Genomic DNA, 21,475 nt, shown 5'->3' with positions numbered 1-21,475 from the left:
TTTTGGGACATCTGCCCGTCCAAAAACTAGAGCATATATATCATTTATATAAAGGGTATATATGCTCTAGTTTTTAGAAGGCAGGGGCACCAATATCCCCAAAGTATGACGGAGGGTATTTGCATACCATTTACAATAGTTCGGAAGTATATTTATCCTTTTTCCCTTTATTTTATTAATTTTATATATCACTTTCACTTAAATTCTTCTAGTATGAAAATGTAATCGCTAAAGTCCCTTGATCAAAATCTCCAAAGACGAATGAAGTTTCAACACGTTCATCATGAGAGGAAAGATGTACCGTGAAAATACTTTCTTAATAAATATTCGAAGAGATTCAAATACTTCTACGTAATTAAAGCAAACAGATAAAAAGAACACAAATTTTGTTATTTTCCTAAAATTATTCATTCAAAGATTATATCTGTTTTTATCTATCAAAATATCATTTGACCTATTTTGTCCAAACAAACAAATTTTCAGCACAAAAAATATAATAATCAAATAAGCGAAACTTTATAAAGCATATAGTAACAATTATATGTATTAGCCAATGAAAATGGATAATACAAATTAAATGGCCAAAATACTTATTCAAGCAGCACAATCTCATTCCTGTCTTTCATATGAAATCGTGTATTTACCCTTCTATAATCAAAACAAGCAGGACGACAAAATAACTAGTTAATGATACTCCCTCGATCCGTTTTTACTTGTCCAATATTAATAATACTTGTCTCTTTTCATATGTCTTTTTTGACAGATTAATAGAAAAAAATTACTTATTATACCCTCAATTTATTTAAGGAAAAAGGACAAATATACCCCCGAACTATCGTAAAAGGTATGCAAATACCCTCTGTCATACATTTGGTACATTGGTGCCCCTGCCGTCCAAAAACTAGAGCATATATACCCTTTATACTAACGGACATACACGTGTCATAATCTTATCCACCGCTCCGATATTTATCGACTGATAAGATTGTGCCACATGTCCCTATTTAGTCTTCCGTTAGAGTGAAGGGCATATATGGTCTAGTTTTTGGACGGCAGGGGCACCAATGTCCCAAAAATATGACGGAGGGTATTTGCATACCATTTACGATAGTTCGGGGATATATTTGTCCTTTTTCCCTTTATTTAAAGAGTTAATGTTTTTGAAAGAGGTAGAACCTCTTTAATGAGTAAATTGATTTTGAAATTCTATCAATTAATATGAGTAAAATAGTAAACTCACTATATTAATATTATTTTTTTAATAGATATGTTAAGTCAAAATTGGACAAGTAAATAGGACCGGCAGTATATTTGAAAGGAGGAAAAATTCAACAACAAAAAAAGAGAAGAAAACTCGATGATAAAACCTAATGAATGTAGACACCACAAGAGTAGAACTAAAATCCAAAAATAAAAATAAAAATGATCTGTTCATTGTCTGGATAATTTGTTGTCTTCCTCTACCAAATAAGAAATCAATAATTGGTCCTTCAAATTATTTGTGTAACACAAACAAAAAAATGAGCTCCAGAATATTGTTTCTTTAGTTCAATTAAAAGCATATTTCGCTAAGCTGTCGAGATTATTTTATTTTGAAAATTTTCTTCTTTTATCGCAAGTGTTTTTTGAAAAAATATTTTAGGCAATAGAAATTTATGTTTGACGAGAAAAAGGTTATAACTTGTGCTGGATAAATATATTTTAAAAGTTTTTCGTAAATGTCAGATTACTAAAAGGGAGTCATGACTAATTAATTTGGTAAAGATAGAATCTTTGGAAAACTATTTTTTCATCTATACGATGCGTGAAAGGATCCCCTTCATTACTATTTTGTCCAAACTCTTTAGTAAAATAGTAAATATAGGTTACCTATATCAAATAAACATTAAGGGTTAGTATCATTTTTCTTCAGAAATAATATTTTTATATTAAATAATATTAAATCCAAATTATTTAATATTAAACCTTAGTAAGGCTTACATTAAAATAATGAATGTAGTTAATATACTTTTACCTTATGCGGAAATATCCATCAATCCAACCTTCAAAGAAAAAGAAATTAATCGATTTTCGATCAAGGAAAAAATATATATGGTGTAATTAAATTAAGACGGTGGAGCACTTCTTAGCGTAAAAGTGTTATGGCTTAGGGATCGTTTGGTATATAGAAATGAAATAAGTAATAATATTCTACGAATTGAGATATTTCATGCGATACCATCGTCTATATGGGACTGTACTTGTACCATACATAATTAGCTAATACCTTAAATCAAACATGCAATAAAATTAATCTCAAATTTTATCTTCAGAATATTATCCATATTCCAGATCCAATTGAACTAAAACAACTTAAGTCATTTTGATACGTTGAATAAAGTACACAAGAATATTCTATGATTTAAAATATCTCATAAAATTACACAAGTTTTTTTCAAAATAAAAGTAGATCTACCATTTAGTGCTCACAAAATCAAAAAAACATGTAGAGTAGACCACTCACCAATAATAGTAGTCATCATCTTTTTACTCAAATAAGAGGCCATTATTTATCTACTTTCTACATGGAATAGTAGTCCCATCATTTCTGAAAATTCCTCCCCAAAATATCGCTATCCAAATTCCATAAAGTCGTAATCTAGGACCACTAGCCCATGATAGGGTAAAGAGATTGGACCATGTATTGTAGAGGCCCAAATTCAAATATTAGTTCACCACAAATCATAAATGTAATAATAGAAGTCATTCTCTTTTTATTCAAATAAATGGTCATCGCCAATAATAGAAGTCATCGTCCCTTTATTCAAATAAATAGTCATCATATCCACTTTTTACGTGGGATAGTTGTCCCACTATTTATGAAAATTCCACTATCCAAATTTCAGAAAGTTCTAATCTGGGACCACTAGCCCAGGATAGGATAAAGATAATTGGCCCATGTATTACAGAGGCCCAAATTCAATTACTAGTTCACACCACAAATCAAGACAAAATATCATCATTTTGAGTTATAATGGAATAAGCACTAATTTTAAGAAATACGTATTCCCTATGTTTCAATTTATGTGACACTTTTCATTTTTTGAGAATCAAACGGTTCAAGTTTGACCGGCAATTTACGCATGAAATTTTTAATTTTTTTGAAATGAAATTTATCTATTTACTACGTAAAAAGCTAGTCACAATTATTGACAATTCAAAATATTTAAAAGATGTATGAAAATTTTAAAATTAAAGATAGACTTGTTTGAATCTCGAAATTTGAAAAGTGCCACATAAATTAGGACGGAAGAAGTAATAAATAAAGTATATATTTTATTAAGGGATAACAAATAGGAAGATTGAATCACATTTAAACAGGTTAAGATTGATCAAGACCTGACCCGCTTGAAATTTGATTGAATCAAAACAAATTAAATTAACATGGGTTAAATAATAAGTTAGAAACTTAAAGTTTAATTTATCTTTTACACTATGACATATGTCGCATTAAAAAATCTAATTACTTGAACTTGTCACGACCCAAATTGAGTCGTGAATGACAACCACACTTAACCTCCTAAGTGGGCGAACCAAGGAATCTAACCCCAACATATATCAATAATTCAACTACGAATAACAATAAAAATGCGAAAGCTTAAAACTTGTTAAAGTAACCAATCAAATCAACCTCTAAGGTCTATTACACATTATCCCTAAAACCTGACATCAAGGACATGTAATCTTCAAATACTAAGTCTAAGAGTATTAACGACACCAAAATAAATGAATAAAATAGTTTATGTCCGAAAACTAAGGACATCATGTCATGACCAAGAGAATCCAACACGAGCTAGAATTAATAGCTCACCCTGGAACCTGGTGTGATGGAGACTGGCTAGAGCTGAGGGCAAGTCGAAGTCACTGATACACTCGCTGCACTCCACAAAAAGAAAACAAAGAAAAACACAAGTAGGGCTCAGTACAGGGCAACACGTACTGAGTAGATATCATCGGCCAACCCAAAATAGAAACTAATATGTAATGAATAATAGTATAAAATCAACTATGACACTTAGCAGGTGGCAAGCAACAAACACATGAACCAGTGTCAACAATACTAAAGTAAGTACGTAATCAGTCAACAATATCAAGATCACACATGAGGACTTGTGCCTCCAAACCAAATTAATTTGGGAATTGAGTTCTTTGAGATTGAGTACATTAAGTTAATTCAATATCTTTTTTCTTTAATGCTACCGTGTCGGAACGTGACACTCCGATTCAATAATACCGTGTCGTAACGTGACACTCCGATCCAATTATACCGTGTCGGAACGTGACACTCCGATTCAATTATACCGTGTTGGAACGTGACACTCAGATCCAATTATACTGTGTCGGAACGTGACACTCCGATCCAATAAAATCATTTATTATCACCACTTTTCAATTCATTAACAATATTTCATCAGGCCTTCTTTATTCAAGGCATCACTTCGATAGAGAGGGTTCAAGATTATAAATTCCACGGTCTCAGGATTTCAGACCAATCACAAACCACACAACCAAGCTACACAATCACACAATCAAGTACATAGAGAACTTCACAATATCATTCAATGCATATCAATCACTATTAAAAATCTATCTATCAAATAGAATAAACAACCTACCTCCACCGAAGAACCGAAGTCAAGCAAGCTACTTCTCCAATACTTTTCCTTTCCTCAATGCCTCTGAACCTTTTCAATCTATCAAGTATATAAGCATAATTTGTATGTTAACGAGTCTATAAACACTCATATTATTCTATGTCTAGCCTAGATCCAAAACTCACCTAATTCTATAATCAATTTCCTAAAGTTCAAACCTAAGGGTAGGTCTTAATTCCTCCAATTAGCATAACTTTTAAAGAAAATTTAAATAATTCGATAAACCTAATATTTAATTATCTATACCGATTTATCAAAACTTAGATTATAATGTGATAACCGTAGAAATCCCTTAACCGAAACCACAAATTTATCCAGTACTTTAACTACGACAAAACATACAAAACATTAACCTGTTAATAATTTGTTACTTATACAATTTCCAGTGACCGACTACTCCAAGCCAATTATTAGCATCACTAGAGGCAATTAATTATCACATTTCCCCACTCAAACTTGTACCTTTAAGTACTCATTCTAACATAAAACCAATTTAATTGTTGATTATTTTCCTCCCAAACCGACACCACACATAACCCTTTTACTAAGCATGCAACCCATTCATTAAACCCAATAAACAATATTAGAAATCAAATTTGATTAATAATCACAGCCAACACTTTAGTTACTAATTATTAATGGTTGGTCACAACATTCCATTCACAATGCACTTTAAATTATTCAATACCACCATATAATATTAATTTTACTATTCATTCAGCCATAAAATGGCACTAAGTCATATCAGGTAATTATACAAAACCTTCCGCACAATAATTAATATGCAAATAACAATATTGATGGTTGTTGTAGATTTACGCCGTCTCGTGAGTTGCAGGTAAGCATTCGCTCTATTGTTTCGTCTTTTAATTATTTAGGGTTAATAATTATCAACTAATTAATAATTAAATAACTACTAAACCCTATAATTTCTTTCTGTAGAATATTTACTCCCTAATTATTATATAAGACCAACTATAAAAGTGTGAAAGTGACCCACTATAAATTTTAATGTTGTTTTCTTTAACCACCAACTAAATATATTATTAAAAGTACCCCACTAATTCTATAATTGTAGTTATGAATAGTCCAAAATATCCATTTAGAATCTATCGAAAAGTATTTTATGAAATAAAAAGTTCTAGTACTCAAAACGGTCAAATGAATCGTTACAGAACTAGTACTTCTTATTGTTCCTGATTTGATTTCATACATCAGTTATATCCAAATCTATGAAATACATATTACTACTCCTGCTCACAATATTTTTTTCTTACAATAATATGTCTCCTAACAAATTTTTTATCATTTTGTAGATAGATTAATATGGCCATTACACTTTAATTTTATATAAAAGCCAAAATTCATGTAACTATATTCTTTTTGTTTTGATTATATAGGAGGAGTTTGCACAAAAAACCTCTACTAGGTAAACATACATGCTTGACATAGGAGTATTTTTGGTATATCATAATAAATTTTTTGGGGGTTATTCTTTGAAGAAGAAAAAGAGATAGAAAATCATTTAATCAACATTAGTTAAAAATACCAATATTAATACTATTTATTAAATATAGGTTTTACAATTAATATAGTGATTTACTATCATACAAATATATAAATTTATTTTATATAAAAAATTAAAAATAATATAATTAATATTAAAAAATTAATTGGAAGGAAAAATTCTAGAAGACAATATGATCAAGAATATAACTTTGCTTTTTCCATTTATGCAAATAATGTACCAATTGAGAACTTCACGGTTTGTTGTTTTGACCCGACAACTGCCAAGTAACCCAAATTGACCCGGCTAAAAAATTTCCCAATTTTTATGGACCCAACCCATTTAAGTTTGGACCGATTCAGCGGCTTACACATTTATGGGTCAAATTTGTTGTCTCTAATTTTATCATAATACATATATATCAATAGGTATAGTTTTTTTATATATATAATATAGCAAGGCGCAACTTTCACATATAGCAAACACAAAAATCATATTTGTATGTTATATCTATAGTTTGCATAATTGCGCTCCATAGCAAACTTTATGTTTGCTATGGCTATTTCGCTATATATATATACAAAAGAATCAATTGTATAATTTGTGTTTGTATAAAGCGAGAAAAACAATTGTATAATTTGTTTCGGTATACATATACAAAAGAATCAATTGTATAATCTGTGATTGTATAAAGCAATAAAGACAAAAGAAAATTAGGCAGGGGAAGATCGTATTTGTATAATCATAAGTATATAGGACGAAAATATATATATGCATTTGTATTTGTATATATATACAATTTTATGTATACATTTGTGTTTGTATAAAGTGAGAGAGGCGATTGAGAGTGACGAGCAAGATCTGAAAGAGGGGAACAAAAATATATTTATATATACAATTTTCTCTCGCTTTATACAAACACAAACGCATTTTATACATTTGTGTTTGTATAAAAGCGAGAGAGGCGAGTGAGACTGCCCAGCGAGAACGAGAGTGGCGAGCGAGATTCACCAGGGAGAGAGGCGAAATAGCAACAATTTGATATGGGGTACAATTAAATCAAACTATGTTTATAGCATTTAATTTGAATTAATAGTTTGCTATTATATACAATTTTTCCTATAGCAACAAAATATGTACTCTATTTGCTATTTGTTATTTAGAATTATATTATAGTTAAAAATAATTACAATGTGCATTTATACGTTTATTTTAATAGCCATTTTCTAGTTACATAGTACTTTTCCCAATTAGCCGTGTAATACAACATATTTTAAGATCCTGTACTATCAAATTTTTCTTCACCTATTTCAGTTATTGTTAGGATTATCAAATAGGACCTTATCAAGAGATATACGTTCACGACAGATCAGATTTCATTAAAAAGGATATTAATCTATTTTTCAAAGTATGGGCTGATGAATCATCTTTTGATTTGGATATCACTTAAGGCGGAGGTGAAATTGCAGGTGATGTGGCTCAATTGGAAGTAGAGAGGCAAACCTATTATTTCGTGGCGCATAGGACACGAAATAATATTTTATAAGTCTATCATTAACTATCTATCATGTATCAACAAAGATGAAATTTATTTTGTAATATTCTTTTTTCGCAATAATATTCATTAATTTAGACTCATTTCTTTTTATCTCTTTATCTGATTCTTCTTCCCCATAGCCATTGTTTACTCAAACACAAATCACCATTGTAGCTCAAAGATGTAACTTTTAACGAATTATTCTCTTTAATTTCTGATTGCTTTGTTTGTCTAGTTTGTTTGATTTTTAATTAGAGCTTCTAATTTCTATTTTTTAAAATTGGAATTAGTCATGAAAGAGGTAAAACTGAACTTGAATAGCAATTGTTTTGACAAGGATGATCCAAAGTTGAATAAGGAAGTGCGATACTTTCATAATTTGTTGCTTTTTTTGAAAACTTCATTATCCGATTGGATAGTGTGGTTAATGAACTATCTAAGTTTATCATTTCAAAGTCAGTGAAGAAAATGAATGATATGAATGAACTATTAGTTGCAAATGAAAAGAAAACGAAGGAGATAGAAGAAATTATTGATTACAATGATAGAGAAATTAGGGGGATGGAAGCTCAATCTGACCTAGTTGGAAGAACAATGTTCAAATAATACAAATTTTCCTCTTTTGACTTTTTGATTTATCAAATGTCCAAATATATTTCCAAAAATCAATTAATTAAATGGCGCGCGTGAGACAATCACTTATGATTGATTGAGTAAATAGTTCAGTTGAACACAAGTATACCTTTAAAATACATTATTAAATAAGACAAAATGTAATAGGACCCACCCAAAATTTAAAATGTTACAACAATTTTTCGTCAAAACTCAAATATATTTCAGACCATTTTCCCTTTATTTTATATTTCATTTAAAAAATAATCATATATTTTTAATTCCAGAGAGTTCACAAAAGTGAATTAACCAATCCACCAAATAAATATCATGCGTCACAAAAGTGGATTAACCAATCCACCTTCTGAATATCCTGCATAAAGAAAGATCATTTTCAAATATAACTTGAGTTAAACTTTGGTTGAATAATAATAATAATAATAATAATAATAATAATGTGAAAGGAAATGATTATTAAAAATTGGAGTTGTTGTTTTTTTAAGTGATTTGAAGTGAAAAAAGCTAAAATACTTGTTTATTATTTTAAAATTTTTGAAAATTCTGGAATTCAACTTCTCAGAATTTTTAAAAAAAAATCATACTCAAATGCCTCCAAAATGTTTTGAACTACTACTATTAGGGGTATTCATGAGTTGGATTAGATGATTATTGATCAAAATTAACATTAAATCAACTTAATTGATTTTAAAATTATCAAAACAAAATCATAATCATCCCAAATACAAATAATATCAATTTAAAAATATCTAAAATCAAACCAAATTCAAATAAAATAGATTTAGTTAATCATTTGATTCAATTTTTCAATTTAAATTGATTTTTATCCAAACCGTGAACATTCCTAACTACTATCTAATGTCATACCTATTTTTAGTTCATATTTTCAAAAAATGTATACTATAATGTATCCTAATATTATATAGTAGACATGTTTATCTATTTGCTTACCAAGTTTCCAATACATATACGTAGACAAGAAGAAAACCATTTATTCCTTCCCACAGTATTAGACGTGTGTGATGACAACTTTGACCAAATGGTCCCCATCTTCTGTGGTTACAACGCCGCTGAATTTGCAAATGCCTTTTTTCACTCACTTCTTAAAATATGAAATAATTCGTAAGAAATACTTCTCCTGTTTTAAAATATTTGTCATATTTTATTTTGATAGAGTCGAATATATTAATTTTAATATTATTTATATATATATATATATATATTTCTCTTATATTAATATAAAAATATATATAATTTTTAAATATTAAATAAATCTAATCCCATTTGATTTTAAAGATATATTAATTAATTGACTCTTAATAAGCAAAAGATGATAACTATTAAACAGAAGGAGTACTACTTTTCTTTTTCATTTGAATGAGATATTCGTAAACCATTGACTTTTGGAATAATTGCTAAGCACTTCATCATGGCAAAGTTGACCTCGTGTAACACTTATCTTGTCACTAAACGAACAAATTTTTTAAAAGGGATATATTATTATTAATTGAGTTATTACTCTTATGCAATAAGGTACTTCATAACAAATAGTAGTATTACTTTCTTTTTTTCGTTTTTAAATTTTTTTACCATTATTATTATATAAGAAAAATCATGGAATTCATAATTTCTTATATAACTAATAAAATATGTGTTTACTATGTTTTTTTTTCCTTCGATATTCAAAATTTACTTTGCGCGACCACTATACTATTCAAATAGAAGAAACACTGAAACGAGTAGAGTTTTTTTTATCTTGTTAATAACGTAAAATGCAGGTGCAAGGCAACATACCAAGTGCAAAAACAGCTTGTCAATTCAGCCCATGTTTTTGAGTTTTTCAGAACCCCACCAGCTATATAAATAAACCAAATTATTGACTAAAACACAACCAAATCAAATCAATCCCCCCTTTTACTTTCCAAAAAAAGAAAAAAAAAAGTCCCTTTCATTGTTGTTGTTTGATATGATACTCTTGGTTGAAAAAATTAGCCATTTTCTGAAAAATATGGAGAATCATCATCATCACAATTCAGAAGCCTTATTGGCTTCTTCTTTGCAAGGTTTTCGATCCGAAGTATCGAAAATATTGAACAAAGTCTTGCCAATTTCAGAACCAGGGACAGAACTGGAATTTCAGTTTTTGTCCTTGGTTTGGATTCAGAAATGTGTTGATGTAATTCCATTGATTCATAGGGCTTTTGCAAAGCTTGTGGTTGAAATAGACCATCCAATGAACAAATGGGGAAAATCACAAATTGAGGAGTATTTGGATTATAGCTTGAATTTGCTTGAGCTTTTGAATTCTGTGACTTCTGGTGTTTCTCATTTGAGTCATGCTAAGCTTAGCATCTCTCATGGATTGAGCTTAATTGAAAAAAATTCCGATCCGTTGGCGGCTTTAGAACATTTAAATGAGATTCAGCCTTATGATCTTGGCAAGGAATTGAAAGTTGAAAGGAAGATGATACCAGAGAATGAAGAAAGTCCTTGCAGTGGAAAAGATTTGATCGTTCGTCGATCTTTGTGGATCCTGATGAGCGTTTCTTCGTGGATTTTCGGGGTTTTGTTATCTGGAATATGCAGTAGTGATAAACCCTATCTGGAACTGAGGAAATCAGCTGGATTGTTTGATGATTCTTTGATCAGGGGCTGGGATACTATATTAGCAAGTGAAATTGCAGAAAATTGCGGTGTTTCAAAAGAGGTGAAGGAGATAAATGAAGTGATAACTGGTTTGAAAGAAGCAGTGGCTAATGGTAGTGTTGATGAATTTGCCATTGAACTGAAGAGAAGATTGGTGGATTTAGAAGAATTGATGCAGAAAATTGGGAAGAAAACAAATGATCTGTTCTCACAAGTTTTAGCTGAACGAGGCAAATTCCTCGATAGCCTTAAGCACACTAGAAAGTAGAAATAGCAAGTGAATTCTTTTGTAAATTTGGATATGTATAAACTGGTTGTGAAAAGATTTATCACTGTAAAAGTATTGAAAGTTGTATGTATAAACTTTGATGTTTGGTCTTGTATCATCTTTATTTAACTATCTGATATTCGAAATTCACGCTGTATAAGGCTCTTCATCCTTAGTGAAAGGCTAAACATAAAACATTGAAAACACAAAGCAATGAGAGGGAGGTGTGAATGGCTCTAGGCACCATAATCAGTGAAAATGGAGAGCTGAACTCATCTATTCTCCATCTTAAAATACACAGTCCAAAGATATTGTGCAAAATCAAAATTAAACCAGCATATTCATCTTACTTAAGCCATCTAAGGGATCATTAAGTCCCTGACAAAATCACTGGTCTAGATGAACCTGTTTCAAACATGAAAACTGGTTCAATATCATTTGACCTGACATGTGCCTAACAAGTTACAAAGGAGGGGACGAGTCCCAAAAGACAATGGTCACTTTGAGCCACCTTGATTCTCTGAATTGCTTGAAGGAGATTCCTGCTCAGTTCTCTTTCTCTTTCGACAAATAGTTGGAAGCCTAAGTAACACAGTATGCAAAGGACAGTCAGAAACAATTGCACATAAAGAAAGTTTATATAAATGCCAAGAATTTTGCTAAAAGGACACCTGCAAAACTTTAGTTACTATGTTTTTAAGTTGGAGTTTTTAGGTGGTGACAGCACACATGACATATTTAGCCAGCAAAACATGTACATAAGAAGCAAGAAAAATAACTCCAAGAAGATAATAATAATAATAATACCCCAGTTGCAAAGTTGTGTTGGAATCTTCATCATCTACTCCATCTTCACATGCAGTGTCCGAATCCAGACTCTCCTTACTCTCTTTTAAAATTGAATACTTCTTTTCCAATGGACGATCATATTCAAGAAAAGGTGGCGGTAAACTAGCACTTAAAGGAAATAACCCTCGGAGCTCTTCTACCTGTAGCTCATGAGATGGCAAAAGCAATTGTGTCAGAAAGGAACCGCCCTGAAACATAAAAGAGGGGAGTTATTGGCTGTAAAGGATAGAAACAAAAAAGAAGGCGTCTCTTGCCTGTCTACGTAAGGCCTCACACTCCAGCGCAGACCTCTCCTCCTTGATAGGAATCACCCAAGAAGAAAAGTCAGCAAAACATGAGTCAAGAAAGCTCAGACTGTACTTCTAATCTTTCTTTCATTGGCGAAAAAAGATAGTCAGTATATATACATTATACATTTTAACTGTATGATGTAGTTTACCTGTTTCCTAGAATACTCTAGTTGCTGTATCAGCAATTCCTCCTACAATGTAGAATACTATAGTTCAGATTTCCAAGATTCAACAAATAGACGCATTCCAGAAAAACCGGGGAGGGGGGAAAGATACATTTTGGTAAAAAGCTCTCTACATCTTACGGCACTAATAAGTGAATAATGAAAGGAAACTTCACACCTTTCTCTCCTTTATGGCTAATAGTCCTTCATTTAGTTGATGTTCAAGAAGCCGTAGTTCATTCAAACCCATACCATTAAGGTCCTTGCCTAACAACCGCCTGAAATAAGAGTCAATCACATATATGAATTAAAACCATGTTCAAGTTCTAAATATCCTTGAATAATGATTCACATAATTAACAGAGCCATACAGTTGTTTCATCTTGAGCTTTGCGAGTTCGTCTTTAAGACTGTCCACCTCTTTCTGTTCCTGCTTCAGCACATGTGTCTGCTGCTGCGACTGTGGCTGCTCGTTGTCCTTGTTCAAGGAAAAAGCAACAGAGAAATTCAGAAACCCCTACTGAGAAGCCCATAGCCACAGATGCGGGACTGTTTTAGATGCGATTAAGTATTCAGACACACCCCAACCCTCCAAACCATGGTAGAAACAAATACATGCATCTATTTGTGCATGTCAGTGTGTATAATACACAAGATAGTAAAACTTTCAAGTGCAAAAACAATCATTTTTATCAAAAAAAAATCACTCCATACAGATCAGACATCAAGATGAAGTTATATCCTGGACAAAATGAGTTACCACACGTGCCACCTGTTGAATGATGCAAAAACTGCAGAAATTTGAAATCATTTAGCAAGCTACATCTCTCAGTATATTAATTTGAATGAAGCTTTTCGAAAAAATTTGATCTTTTCAAGAAGAGAGGAAGGCTGTGGTGAGAATGTTGGACAACTTATCAAATCATTTGTAATTCATTGTCACTGTGAATACAGAAAATTCAAGTGATTACACATTTTCTCCTTTCTATCTGCAGCAAAGACTACCTGGGTTCAAACAAATGCAATGCACTTGTCATTGATGACTCTTAACGATGGTAAGACGTCTCTCAAAAGGAAAAAGAAAAAAAAACAATCCAATTACGATCAGTTATGACAAATAATTGGCAATGAAAAAGTGTTCCAGACCGAAGATGGATATTCGAATTTTTAATTCCTTTACCTAGTTTTCCTTAATTGCATCTTGTCCTTCAATAGAGAGAAATTTCCATATATGTATCATATAGAAATGAAAGCCAGACAACTGAAGTTCAAATGTTGTGAGTTCTTCAAGGAAAACATGCCGAACTACCTGATTCCCAGTAACCAGTTCATATATTTCCATTAAAAGCAAAAAGTAGAAAACACAAATGTCATACTTTCTAGATAGTGATTCGTAAAGTGTTTATATTTTTATCAGAAAGGTAGAACTTGATGTATTCCAGAAAGAATTAACCGCTGATCCAACCAATATATTTGATGAGTTACGATCTAAACTTCTAATCTCATTAATAACGCAGTCACCAGAAAGAAACCAAAACAAAGTCTGCGGACATCTTTTCAATTTAGAACAAGAAATCTTCATATATTACTCTGAGAGACAACTAACCGAGGAAATAAGGGACATGCTATTGTCCACCAATTGACCTGAGAGGAGTTCACATAGTATCGAGTATCAATCGACAGCGGTAGGGAAAAGTTTTAAAGTGCTGCAAAATTGCTCTCAGTTTCATTCTTTGAGCACTGGGAGAAAGGAGGCAGAAAACCTCCTGGATAATTATTAATGAAGTGCAGAAAAATAAGAGATTATAACATCAAAAATCCTACCAAGGATACCCATGTTCCTCTAAACACAAAGAAAGATAAACCATCGAGGAAAATACAGAAAATTATGTAGCCTTAGAATATGAACAAAAAATCTGAAAAACCCTTGCACTTGGGGAAATGTTTCTTGTTCATACAAAAATGCAACCAAAATGTGCTTTTTTTAAAGCATTCTCTAACTAGAGGTTGCCGAAAAGCCAGTCACCTTTTATCTTCCCCCTAGAAAAGAACTCTCAGATATAATACAATTGATCAAAAATCATGACCACACCAAACCAAAAAAGAAATAAAAGTGAGAAAGCTCTTATTGGCTATAGTTCTTGTTAATGTGCTTATATAAGAAGAAATACACCTCTGTGGATAAAATTAAGAACAACAGAACTCAATATATTCATTCTAAGGACAGTGCATTATACATATTTGTTATAGCAAGTCATAATCATTCTAAACAGGTGAAGATCTTCTACCTCTGACTTCTTTTCTACGGCAGAATTGTCTGTTGAGGCTACACATCTGTTGTATCTCGAAAGCGTCTGTTTCATGCTGCATTTTAACAAAATTTAGTGCACCAAATTACAGATAAGTAACCACAATTAATCAAAGTCATATCTTCCGTAATAAAGTAAAGCTTTAATAACTGTCTGGCCCCTTTCCGTGGGTTCATTCGTTTAAAGTGTTACATGTACCCAAGAAAATCACAAAAGTCGCATATTCAACTTCTCGCCACCCCATAAAAAAATCCAACAAATAATAGCACAAAACACTTATACAACCGAGCTATTATTTCAAAAATAATTGGGACAACTAATTTGAGGTTCAATGAGTACAGAGTGCAGATAGCATCTTATACTCAGGCAAGGAACAGATTGGAAGGAAAAGCCTCTGGCTCTCTGGGGTGTGAATATCTCTTTCCATCTGCATGGGTGCATAAGCAACGCAACTGAGACTATTGAATGTTCCTGCTATTTACTTACTGACAAACCAGGCATTAATAAATGCATTTCTGGCCTAATATGCCTCGTTTCCTACAATAATCCAATATGCATGTGAAAACTAAAATTCAATGCCTTGTATCCCTTTCCCTGAAGGAAAGCACACCATATGTTAGTCCCAAGATTTACTACAATCAACTCTTCCTATTGAGCTTTGCAAACAATAGCCAGTTCCAAACCAAATAAAGAAAGATGGTAATGTGGTTGCCAGTCAACGTATAAATAGTTTAGCCTCAATGAATACTCTATACGACTTATAATGATTACTATAGCCAACCAGTTTGGGGATTAGGTGCACTTGATTGACTGTGTTACAATCACAATCACATGGAACATAGATAATCCCAGAGTCTAATAGATACAACATCAAAGCTAAATTTCAGGATGACTTTCTTTCCCTTTTCTTTGGTATAAAAGCACCTTCTTGAAGGACTGAAACATTAGATTTGGCATAAAATGTATGGAAAGGAGAGGAACCAATTAATCAGAACAAAGTATGAAACATTGAAGTAGATAAGAAACTTCCAGTTCATTATTCTAGTTCAATTGCCTCAAAAAAAAACAAATAGAGAAATAGTAAAAGATAACATCATCTGAAATCTGTAATTAGAGAGTTTTATTAGATTTCTTCCTAGGATACACGGATATGAGCCTGTTAACAACAATATTGAGGAATTAATCAACTACCTATAAGTCATTAAAAGAAAAACAGAGTATGCAAAATTGCATGCCCCTACGTATATGATAATCTTGTCCTCTCCCAAGCAGCATTGCACTCAAGATGATCAGAAACCAAACAAAAACTCAGGAATGGGAAGAAGGAAGAAGAAATTCATCAAGCAATTGGTAATAAAAAGCATTATCAGCATTTTTACAAGAATTTTTTTTATTTTTTTTGATAACTGTGGTGTCCGAGGAAGGCGGTAATTGGTAACTCTATCCATCAAGGCTAGGACATATGGAAAGAAATAACCTAGTGTTTTATCTCTGTTGGAATTTGAACCTAAGACCTCATATGCTCAACCCACTTCATTTACCACCCGGCCACACCATTGGGTGCTACAAGAAACAATTTTCTTGCAGCATAATTGGAAATTTTGCAACAGATACACAATGGGGAATACTTCACCAACCAAAAATCAAATATGTGAACTAAAAATACTTGAACAGTTTCATGGAAGTATATATCTAAACAACTTAAAAGTTAGACATCCTTTAAAAATCCAAACTTTTTTCTCAATGGAAGCATGCATACACAAAAAAATGAAAACCCATCTTTCTAGTACAGTATTCTAACAGAATAATATAAATCTGGACTGTAACCCAACAGAATCGAGAACTAATTGCCACTACGATACAAACAAGAAACAGTAACACCCACATGCAAACCATAAACAGATCCCTAAAATCAAATCTGATTAGATACATGCAACAACTAAAAATCCCCAAATTGAAATTTATAAAAGAAGTCAAAAACATACCTAGTACTTGAAAACTCAAAAAGCTTTCCAGTACTTGAGAAAATAATAACAGCAACTTCAGAATCACAAAGAACAGAAAGCTCCCCGGCTTTCTTCAACAAGCCAGCACGCCTCTTAGAAAATGTTACTTGTCTATTATTTACATTCTCAATCAATTTTATGTCAATTTTCCCTCTACCCATCTTTTCTTTCCCCTTAAATTATATGAAAAAACACCAAAAGACAAGTCTTGATGAATTTTTTTCCTCCCCTCTTTAATTTCTTCCTTCTGTATCTGTTTTTTTGGGGATTTCTTTTGGGAAGAAGAAGAAATTAGGAAGAGGGGTTTTTGGTTATGCTAAAAGAAGAGAAAAAGAGGAAAAGAAAATTGCTATAAAGAGAAAGAGAAGATAGAGAGACGTGAAGTCCCCAAATGGCGAAACTCTGGAAACGGCAAATTTGCATGGCCAATTCTATGCATGACTCTGTTTCTCTCTCCTCTTTTCTCTCTCTTCTTCCTACATTTGGCTCTACTTTCTCGGCCTCCAAACTTTCCTTTTTCTCATTAAAAATAGGTTTTTTCTAGTAATAGTATACTCTTTTCCTTTATTTTACTTGTACTAAAAATAGATTTTTCTAATATTTGTCCATTTTAATATATAGGGAAAGTATTGTTTTTATTATTATGTAAGTAATTATTTCTCAAATCAATTAAAGTCTTAAAAGACTTTGGTAAAGTAAACACTCAAATAATGATTTCTTAAGATGAATACAGAATACAAGTTGAACTAGTAAAAAGAACTTATTGGAGTACTTATCGTCTCACAACATCAAGAAGAATTAGTTTTATCCCTTACTATTCTGATATTATATATCTAAGAAGAACTAAAAAGATTGAAAGATCAAAAAGTAAATAATACTGTAATACAGTCAAAATGCTCTTATTATTAATAAATAAATTTTTAGTTTTCATATTAATTTTTTTTTATATATTTCCAATAAAGGAATTTTTATTTATTTATTTTCCCAAAAGGGAGTATTAATGAATATGTGAGCTTTGGAAAATATTGTTAGATAGGATCTTAGGAAAGATTTTTGTGTGGAAAAGAAAAAGGGAAAATATATTAGTTGGTTAACTTACTATTTTTATGGTGTTAGAATTCTACTAATCTCGTCAATCTCTTAATAGAAGTAGTTCAACTGATTTTAAATTATTCCTATATAATCATTTTTATTTTTTTCCTTAAAAACAAGGGTATTATTTCTTTTGTGCTATTGCAATTTTAATATGTAATTTTATTATTATTTTGGAAGTTCTTTAAAAAAATTCAAATTATTCGTATGTTTCATCTTTCATTTTATTCTTTCTATAAATAGAATGTGGTATTCATATTGGAGCCGACCATTTTAAATTTATGTTGTGTAGAGTCTTATTTGAAAGAAAACACTTCCTATTAAGAATTTTTCATATTTAAAAACTCAAACTCTAAATCTCTTAAATTAAGAGTAGAGTAGCCCGTGATTTCCACGGTTATTTTTTCTATTTTGTTGATTTTTGTAACTTTGGTAATTTTTCCATATGTGTCAGAATTATGCAAACTTTAAGAAAAAAAGGTTCACAATTTCAGTGAAATTTGTTTATACTTTGACTTGACTAATCTTTATGGTGTTAGAATTCTTCCTTTTTTAATCCGATACTTTTGGTAGTTGTTAAAAAGGGTTTACATAAGTTGCTATATTTTATTTTCTTCCATTTTTGGTTTTTGCTATATTTAGATTATTATTTTTGGAATCTCTCTATAATATGTTAAGTATTTCTTTATTTATGGAATATGCAATTTTATTATTTCTTAAAAACGTTCGTTTATAATTTTTGAAACATTTTTTATTTAGGACGCGTTAGAAAATCCATATAAGAATTAAGTTTGAGTATAATTATAGTTATTTATATTAATTACACAATTTGACTTATTTGTTTGATCTAATAATTAGTTAATCAATGTTTAATCAAGGAGTGCAATTGATTTTTCTGAACCTACTCTTGTTTTGTTATAAGTATTTGTGCAAGGATGGCTTGTTAAAAATATATAATATCATATTTTTGAAGGAAAACAAATCATTTATAATACTGGAAAAAAAAAACTTTTGTGTTGCATATGTATCTTTCATTATTTTCAATCAAAGTTAATAAATCTTAATTTGTAGTTGAAATTTTTATTAATTCAGAAAAAATATTATAAGATATTTTTAATTCTATACAATATTACCCAATGATAATTATTTAATATATTTTAAACAGGAAAAACATGTATTTTGAAATACCTATAACTAGTACTCCTAATATTTAGTGCTATCAATATGTGTTGTGGTGTAGTAGTGGAACTGCTCCATCCTTAGCCAAAATTTTGAATTCTAGTCCTGGTATGGGAGAAACCCTGTTGGAAGCGCCACACTCAAATGGCCCTCTGCAGTACATAATTCGAATTTAATGGGAGCTTCAATGTGAACTCCAATCACTCAGTAGGAAACCAAAAATAAAAAACAAAAAACGTAGTGCTTCATAAATGCACGTAACTTTGTTACGCTTGTTCATATAAGAAATGCCTATTTTATTATTTGATAATTGTATTTAGTTTTAAAAAATTGGCACACTGTCGTTATATAATTATTACTTGTACATTAAACAATTGTTACATTGAGAATTAACATGTTATTATATTATGGCAATCAAACAAGCCCTTGGAGTTATTAAGTTGCGTGATTAAAGTTCTAAGAGTCCTTCAGAGACGCTCAAAAAAAATAAAAATAAAATTCTTAAGTTTCGTTTTTTTTTTCTTTCTTGTAAAATTATTTGTGAATAAGGTTATTTACACTCTCCGGTATTGTAATTATATTTTTAGCTTGAACACATCTCTTAAAAGGGTATTTTCACTAAATTGTCATAAATTAAATCATACATAGTTAATTTATATGATTTCTTGTCATATAAAAATCAACTTATTCAAATAAGCATAAATTTGAAGAAAAAGAAAGATTAATACCTTATTAATTACTCCTTATTAGAAGTGACACTTTAGAGGACAAACACAGCACTACCAAGTTGTACACAAAGCATTTCAAATTGTACTATAAAATTAATTGTGGCTCATTAATTGTACACGTGTCTTTCTACATATACAACAACTTACATGAATAATTACTTTTCTGACTTTTTTTCCTCAGTTTCTCTCTATATATATTCGTTTTTTTTCTTTTTTCTACTTTCCATTCTCCCCTTTTACTCTCTTTAGTTTATCTTTTATGTTAAATTTTTCATAGATCTTTAAAATATTTTGAATTATTAATTATTATGAATTATAATATTCTGATTTTTACGTAGTTTACAAATATATAAATTTCATTTTTTAAAAATTGAAGATATCATACGCAAATTTACGGTCAAACCTAAACTATTTGATTCTCGAGAAATAAAAAGTGTCACATAAAATGGGACAGACGAAGGATAACTCTCAATTAAATTTATTTAACTTTTTATTTTCCATTTTTAACATAATTTTTCAAGTTGGATTTCTAGGAATTCTATTGTAGACCCATTTAAATTTTACCTTTTGTTTTAAACTAGAGAACTTGGCCGCACTTCGCGCGATCATTAAAAATTAAATATTTTTAATTGTTTTATATTTACTTTGTTGTTTAATTGTAATATTATTATTTGTCTTAATAATATGAAGATTGTGAAAAAAAATAAAGCTTCACAAATTTTACATCTATTAAATGAGGAAGAATATATTTTTTATCAAATAAGTTAAAATATATTTGCTAATAACAAATTCTTCCATTGCATGAAGTTGATCCTTTAATATATAATATATATTCCGGTGTACCATTCTCCTTAAATGTCTAAGAAATATCTCATAATGTCAAATAAGACTGTAATACTCCCTCTGTCCCTAATTACTTGCCCACTTTTAAATTGACACATTTATTAAGAAATCAATTAATGACATAGTGAGTTTATCATTTTACCCCATTACTTGTTTGCTTTTCCTTTTATAGTTGTCTCTAATTACTTGTCCATTTTGACAAATCAAGAAAGAACAATTTTTTTTACCTATTATACCCTCAATTAAATGACTAATTACTTTGAAAATTGCAGAACTTTTCATCTACTTCATAATTAATAGGGGTAAAATGATAAACTCACTATGTCATTAATTGATTTCTTAATAAATGTGTCAATTTAAAAGTGGACAAGTAATTAGGGACAGAGGGAGTACTAAAGAAATGCATCAACAAATGAAATTTATATTAAAAATATATTGAATAATGACGTAATGATACCTTAATAGAATTTCCTATCCATTTTTAAAAAAAAAAATCCACCCTTTCAATTTCGTTATATCTTCTTATGTAGTAAAAGAATCATCATTTATTATATTCTACTCCACCTTAATTTGTACCGTTAGAGTTTTAAGAATAAACATTAAATTTTAAATCGAAATAAAAATTCATTGAAAAATGACAGAAAAAATAATAATAGTATATGAAAATTAAAATAAGGTGCAAGAAAAGCCTTTTCACGATAATTTTCTGAAATATATTGATAACAATTAAAAT

The 21,475-nt window shown here is 30.4% G+C and overlaps 1 protein-coding gene across 1 annotated transcript; it reads right to left on the bottom strand.

The window, feature by feature from the left end:
* Positions 1 to 11,507: 11,507 nt before the first annotated feature.
* LOC102599464 (agamous-like MADS-box protein AGL15) lies at positions 11,508 to 17,380 on the bottom strand. Its single transcript, XM_006345332.2, has 8 exons — positions 16,880 to 17,380; positions 14,874 to 14,949; positions 12,957 to 13,063; positions 12,764 to 12,863; positions 12,571 to 12,612; positions 12,386 to 12,427; positions 12,090 to 12,271; positions 11,508 to 11,864 (listed from the first exon to the last, which is right to left on the bottom strand). The coding sequence occupies exons 1-8, from the start codon at positions 17,059 to 17,061 to the stop codon at positions 11,780 to 11,782; spliced, it is 816 nt and encodes a 271-aa protein (XP_006345394.1). The 5' UTR covers positions 17,062 to 17,380; the 3' UTR covers positions 11,508 to 11,779.
* Between the last annotated feature and the right edge of the window lie 4,095 nt (positions 17,381 to 21,475).

Source organism: Solanum tuberosum, unplaced genomic scaffold (assembly GCF_000226075.1).
Source record: "Solanum tuberosum cultivar DM 1-3 516 R44 unplaced genomic scaffold, SolTub_3.0 scf00068, whole genome shotgun sequence".
Lineage (NCBI taxonomy): Eukaryota > Viridiplantae > Streptophyta > Magnoliopsida > Solanales > Solanaceae > Solanum > Solanum tuberosum.
The sequence above is the reverse complement of the archived record's forward strand: the minus strand, read 5'-3'. Positions and strand labels throughout refer to the sequence as shown.